The sequence below is a fragment of the Trachurus trachurus genome (genome assembly GCF_905171665.1).
Source record: "Trachurus trachurus genome assembly, chromosome: 21".
Taxonomy (NCBI): domain Eukaryota; kingdom Metazoa; phylum Chordata; class Actinopteri; order Carangiformes; family Carangidae; genus Trachurus; species Trachurus trachurus.
Genome location: NC_139899.1, coordinates 17516975 through 17524143, shown reverse-complemented (window position 1 = coordinate 17524143; position 7169 = coordinate 17516975). Strand labels below are relative to the sequence as shown.

General features: G+C 41.9%; 1 protein-coding gene across 1 annotated transcript; it reads right to left on the bottom strand.

The window, feature by feature from the left end:
• Positions 1-483: 483 nt before the first annotated feature.
• On the bottom strand, positions 484-1224 carry sox21b (SRY-box transcription factor 21b; the record flags this gene model as incomplete). Its single annotated transcript, XM_083997443.1, has 1 exon — positions 484-1224. One exon carries the CDS (start codon positions 1222-1224, stop codon positions 484-486), a length of 741 nt encoding a protein of 246 aa, XP_083853569.1.
• Positions 1225-7169: the final 5945 nt, after the last annotated feature.

The following is a 7169-nucleotide window of genomic DNA, read 5'->3' as shown; positions in this document are numbered from 1 at the left end:
CTATCTGAAAGGAAATGCTCCTGTGATCTGAATGTGGCCATTGTCTGCCGCCATTGATTCCAACAGGTTAGTCAAGCAGGTGCAACTTGCAAAAAAAAAAAGAAAAAAAGAAGAAGAACAAGAAAGAAAGAAGGAAAAAAGATAGGAATCGAACAGGGTACCTTTAAAAATTAGTTTTCACAAACTGTTCTGATACCCTTTTCTTCTAAAATGTGTGCATGTCTGTGTGCCATCCTTGAGTCATTTTTCCTCTGCGCTGAGAGGAGGTGATGGCTGGGTAATAATAGATTAGAGAGTTCTCTAAATAAGCAGTACCTTAGATAAAGGCATTAATCAATATACATACACATGTGATATCTGAGACGACGAGCACTTCATCACATGTACAAGTTTGTGCATGCATAATAAAACTCTTGCATGAATAGCTTTTTTTGTCTTGTTTTCACATTTCATTTTCTTAGAAGTCCAAAAAAAGTGGGCCTATCATAACGCCGCAGCGTATGCAGGGTACGGTTCAAGTTGAGGTTTCCCCATCCCGGGCAGCAGAATGTAGGCTAAGGGCGGCTGGAGTCCTGCTGAGGGCCAGCCCGTACAGTTACAAGGGATCATGTAGCCTGGGTTTCCAGGGGACGGATGTGTGTGAGTGTGGGTGTGCGTCCCGCCACCGACACCAGTCCCGGTGAAAGCGGCGCTTCCCGGCGGGTAGCCCAACGGAGACGCGTACGAAAACGAAGGTGGGGAAAGCTCGGTCATCTTGGATCCCAGGTCGAAAAAGGAATAGGGGTTCGTGGCCATGGACGGGTTGAAGAAAACCCTCGCCGCCGCGGCCGCCGCAGCCGCTGCCGCCTTATCAGGGTTCCCAATGATGGAGTCGGAAAGTGCTCCACTGGAAAGCCCGCTAACTTTGAGTGCGTCGTGCTCCCCGAGATTGTAGGGCACCGGGAAAGAAAACTTATCTTTTTTCATGAGAGTCTTGGGCTTCCGCCTCGGTCTGTATTTATAGTCTGGGTGTTCCTTCATGTGCATCGCTCGCAGTCGCTTAGCTTCGTCGATGAATGGCCTTTTCTCAGACTCGGTGAGAAGTTTCCACTCCGCTCCCAGCCTCTTGCTGATCTCGGAGTTGTGCATTTTTGGGTTCTCCTGAGCCATTTTTCTGCGCTGGGCTCTGGACCAAACCATGAAAGCATTCATCGGGCGTTTGACGTGATCCATTGGTTTTGACATATTTGGCACAAACGCACTCTGGATGGGGAAAGAAAACGCATTTTTTTTAAGAAGGGGGAGACTAAACACATCTAAAAACAACTCAAAATCACGAACAAGACGGATTTTAAAAAGTTTAAACACTCATTTAAATCCAAGCCTGCACCCACAACAAATACAGCTCATGCGTTGCCTATACTTACTTTAGAATTCAGTTCTTCATCCCAACGTGGATTATCTTCTCGGAAAATAAAAGTACAAGTGGCTGCGTCCTTGTGAGAGCTCAACTTGTGTTCCTCTGCTTCATGGTGGCATCCATCAGTGATACGCCTTCAGCAAGCCGGAGAAAGAGAGAGAGAGAGGGAGAGAGAGAGAAAGGGTGGAGGAAGGAAAAAAACACGCCGGGCTCGTCTGTCGTCTGAGACTGTCAACCACCACTCAGCAGCAGCAGCATCTGCGCAAGTGGATGAAAACTCCCGCTTGCCCCATGTGAAATACAGGACTGTGTGGCAGGTAGTGAAAGTGCCGCTGGCGCATGCGCAGCAGCGCTAAACACGCATCCGAGAGCGCCTGAGCGTTTTTTTTTTTTTTTTTAAATGCCACCTTGAGTTTGAAGGGGAAACGCTTCTCGTAGCCTTTTATACATGTTTGTTTATTGTGTGACATAGTGTTTTTAGCGGTGAGAGTGGTGACCTCGACTTGGCGATGGGCCCCATTAGTTTCACGTTGTGTGTAATATTTATTCTGATGAGCAAGTTGTAAGTGTTTAGTTGTGTGTGTGTAGTCATTAACTTCCGCACTGAGGCAACGGATGCACCTGGAACGCGCGAGGATGGATGGAGGGATGGAGGGATGGATGGCAGCAGCAGCAGCAGCAGCATGTTTGACCCCTCTGATCGTGTTAGACTTTGGTGGAGGTGTGCTGCAGCAGACAGTTGCATTATTGTTCAGAATGAGTGTGAAAACTGAGCAATCACTTTTTCTTTCTTCCCTTCTTCTTTTTCTTTTTTTACTATTTAAAAAAACAGACAGAAGCTCTTCCCCCACCACAAACATTTGTCATTACACGCCTAATCGCCCCTTCCTCTCTGTTTCATTTGTTTAATTGACAATCGAAGCAGCTTGAATCTGCTGGTGTCACTCCTCTCTCACCTTTCATGTCAGTCGCGTCTCCCTTTGCGCGCGACCCTGCCCCTTCCCCTTCCCCATGGGTGGCGACTGCTGCCATTGAAAAGTAAGTGTTGTTAAGACGACAAGAAAAGGTAAATGAATGTCTTCTTTAATTTTCTGATATTGTGGCATTTGTCGTAAATACGCAAATGCTGAGGAGGGTCTGAAGTGTTTCTAATCGCGCCTGGTGAAATTAATTACTTTCCTGAAATCCCCCCTTTTCACTTTCACTTCAAAGGACTTTCCCAAGGGCAGCGAATCGACAACTGAAATTAGGTTGTCGAATATTCAACTAAGCAATTACAGTTATCTGCAGGACTTGTTGAGTAAATTGTAGGTTTAAGTGGTTTGTTCTCGCACCTTCCCCGTTGTACATAATTATATATGTACAAAAAAAAGGGGGGAAATGGAGCAGGGGCTGTATCGAACAATATTATAAATGACGAATTAGGCTGTGGGTCGATATGAATGGGTGTCAAATTCAATTCATGTTCTGTTGCACTTTTCAACGGTTTAGTCTAATCAAAGGTTTACAGCTTATACACAATATATAATGTGGAATGCTATTATTATTATTATTATTATTATTATTATTATTATTATTATTATTATTATTTGCAGGTATTGGAGAAATAATAAAACCCACTTTGAATAGGGTGAAAGTGGAGTGATGACACTGTCCTATCCCAAATGGATGTGCATTTTATGAGGGACAGCGTCTTTATTGAGCCTATCTGATTGTGTTTAAATGTTGTGTTCACAGGGATTAAGGTTGTTTTATTGACTGAGCGGTGGCTCTTTTGTTTCAGGTGGGAAAATCTGACAAGGTGAGGATGATCCGCGTCATATCCGCGTATATATATATATATATATATATATATATATATATATATATATATATATATATATATATATATATATATATATATATATATATATATATATATATATATAAAGGACCAGATGAGACCAACAAAAAAAAAAACCTGCAGCCTGAACTCAGTCGCAGCATCTCTTAACACCGTGCGCCCCAGTTTTTTTTTTTCCATTCTCTCTTTTTTTTGTCGGCTTGTCATTCACCTCGATAACATTCCGGCAATGAAGCGCTCCACTCACTCCGCAGGAGCATCCTCCTCTCATGACACAAACGGGTTATAAAAAAAGAAGAAAAACAGAAAGAGTAAAAAAAAAAATTGCTATGAATTATATGAATAAGTTGCGGTGGAAAGTTCTTATCAGGAGTTGACAGTCATAGAGGTGTGCAGCTCAGTGTGCACGCTCTTCACCTGGCCTCTTTAGAGATTTCCTAATTTGTCATTACACCACCCTGCAATATGAAGCCATTGTATTAGTTATTAGTGTTTTTATTAGCTGAATGCTGTCTGTCAATGTAAAGCAACACCTGCCCTCACTGACTTGTGTGTGTGTGTGTGTGTGTGTGTGTGTGTTTTCTTCTTCTTTCTTTTCAGTGACATGTGTTTGGAGGATTTTAGATGGAGCCTGGGCCTAGTTGTGAGCCTGCATTAACAGGAGCAGGTGCAGCCATGCAGGATGTTTTCTACTCATCATAATGTCAAGATTTGTTGTATCTATTCCACAAAACAGCTTATTATTTTTTGCAGACTGAGAAAACATTAATTTATTCAATTTGGTAATTTAATTGAGATCAGATTTGAGGACAAAAAAAACACTGACAACACTCCAGTCTGTGTTTTTTTTTTCTTCCTCCTTTTTTTTTTTTTTTTTTTTTTTACTTCTGCCTGGGTTCTGGAAATAACACTTAAATAATTCAAGATGAGTTAGTGAGAGTGGGAGAATTACCTGCCGATAAAGCCCGGGTCCAGCCTCTGAGACGGAGCCAGCACTCCCACCTCACAGCACACTGACGATAAGACTGAATAGAAAAATATCATGCAAATAGAAGGCAGACAGCAGCAACAACAAGCCCATGGGGACATTTTCCTACCCGGAGAGATCGCACACAGTTCACTCCAAAGTGCTAAAGCCATCACTCTGAAATAGGAGCCCCCGGAGGTGCAAGAATCTTCATGATAGCACCAAACAGTTTATTCTGCTCAACACTCCACATAACTCTGGGATAAAGCAAATAGCAAATTATAGAGAGACTTGATGAGGATCCCTGGATAATCCCAGTTTGCATAAAAACCCTCATCTATAAAGAATACTGTAGTGATGTGTACTTTTACCTCCCCTTTCTTTTCAAGGTGTTCGCTGTTATTCTCCCACTGGAGGAGCAGGGAGGGGAATCAAGGCTTAAAATAAATTGATTTCAAGGGAACACAAGTTGACCTCTCGCTATCAGATGGCTCTTGTTCGACTGGTGAAGAAGAAGAAGAAAAAAAGTGAGCAGGGTAAACAACAATATCTTCTGTTTGCCACTTCAAACCCCACAGAGTGCAGAGAGTATTTACTGCCACATGAAAGTTTGCTCATTATCGAGGAGGTCTGAAGAAAGGAGGAGGAGGGAGGGGTCCCTGATTGTGTACCTGATGTGGTTTTTCTTTCAGCTTGTCTGATCACAGCTCTGCCTGTGCTCTACCTCACCCCCCTCACCCCCCCACCACCACCCATCCACCCATCCACCCCCCACTACCTTCTTTCAGCTCAGCTGCTTCTCACGCAGGCCGGGGCCAAGGCAGAAAGCAGGAAAAAGGTAGTTCTCTCATTTTCATCTGATGATGTTTTTTTTTTCATTAATCCCTACATGCTTCTGCCAAATGCTCCACTTTTTACAGCTGATTTTCTGATTAAGGATTTATTCTGCAGATAAGCGGCACAAACGTGGACCAAAACATTTCATTAATTTAGCTAAAAACACATTTCAAAGCATGACTGATATTATAATGCTGCAGATTTAAGTGGGGAGGAATATAATATAGTTTCAAACGTAATTACTTTATATTTTCAGTTAACTCCTTTCATCATGTTGCTTATTTTATTTTTATTTTTTCGCCACAAATCAGTAGATGAATTAAATTCCAATTGCAGAAGATTTAAGCAGAGGTATTCATATCAAATACAAGGAAACAAAATAAAAAGAAATTAAAACTGCAAATACATTTCCCAGCAAAGCAAACATGTAACACACACGGAGGAACAAAAGTCTCCACTGCCTGATGTATGTGGAGAGTATTGAAAGTCAATTTGTCACCATCACACGCCATTAGCTGCAGAATCTTATCTTAAGTGAGCCTTTGATAAAGTGCTAATGACAAACAGTTTAGTGTTGTAAGGGATTCAATTGATTACTATTTAAAGATGATTGCATTTAGATTAGAAGTCATTCCGTCTAATGAGGTTTCTTTACAGCTCCTACAATACGGAGAAAATATGCTTAAGTGCAAGGCAGTATAATGATCGGATTGGTAAAGAGACAATGCCGACTTCAGCATCACTTCAAATGAGTCACGCAAAATGTCTGAATAAATACATAATTAATGTGAATAAAGTTAATATTTTTTGTGGTTTAAATATGTGACCTATTTTGAACGTTGTGTTCTCTAAATATATTCAATAAGTGCCAAATTAGTTGTGCAGTTCTTTAATCATTCTAATTATACAGTCTTTATTGCTCCTTAGGGCAGACTTTCACGTCTTTGTCTCAGTGGGAATTATTTTGGTGAAGAACCAAAATATTTACTCAACCACAACCTAAATATTACGCATATCAAGAGGAATTGAGAAATAATCCTCTCATAGAGCACAGTATTAACTTAATCACATTAGTGAAAATACTATTGATAGTGGTCATGATGCCTGGTGAGGGAATCTGTAATTCACAATGAAACAGCCATACAAGATAGAACACACTGGAGTTTGTATTAAAGACTGGGGACTGGAACAGGCAAATGGCCCTGAGGATTGTGTGTCTCTGTGTGTGTGTGCGTGTGTGTGTGTCTTTGTGCGTATGTGTGTATGCTTGAATGATGGTAAAGAGGGAGGAGAGTGGAGATTGTCAGTTCAATCTTGGAGGACCTGAACTGACAGATACAACAAACTTTGAAAGCACATTATGGAAGGAGAATGGCTACACAGAAGGGAAGTGGAGTCCGCTAGGTTGATAAGACCTTCATCTTTAAACCGCCGCTTGTCAAAGTATTTTTATGTAATCTCACACTGCAGAATATCTCTGCACCCTGAGGGGCAAACAAAACAGCAGCGGCAATCAAACGACTTCCTGGATCATTAAAAAAAAAGAGAAAAAAAGAAGAAGAAGAAGCGGCCTATCCTACCCCTTTGTGAAAAGTCAGATTTTCTTGAACCCTGACTACTGCTACACCCCCCACAGGGTGTGTGTTTAGCTTAAACCTTCCACATGTTCTGTGTCTCAGAGTCCTGTGGTTCAAATCCACAGATACTTGTTTACCTCCAGGCACTGAGATGACTTTTCCCATGATAGACTATTTTGAACCATTTAGCGGATACATTATCGCCGGCCTTTCTTCCTCATTATATTCCCCCCCTTATCGCTGCAGCATCACTGCAAAGCCCCAAATAGAGAGTTGTAATTACCCAGACTGCCACCTGATAGCAGCCCCTTCTATCAGCTTTATCACTCCAGGTCCTGCTAACTCATCACAGGGACAGAGGGAAGAAAAGACCTGCTTGTGGCACAGCCCGCAACAGATAGCTCATCTCTCAGATACATTTATAGTTGCAGTTGGGATCAGAGAAAACTGATGCACCAAGGCAATTTTTTTATCCACCCCTTCCCTTCAACCCCACAAAGACTGCTCTCTCTCAGTCCTCTCCTAGTCTCTCACTCTTTATGTGGA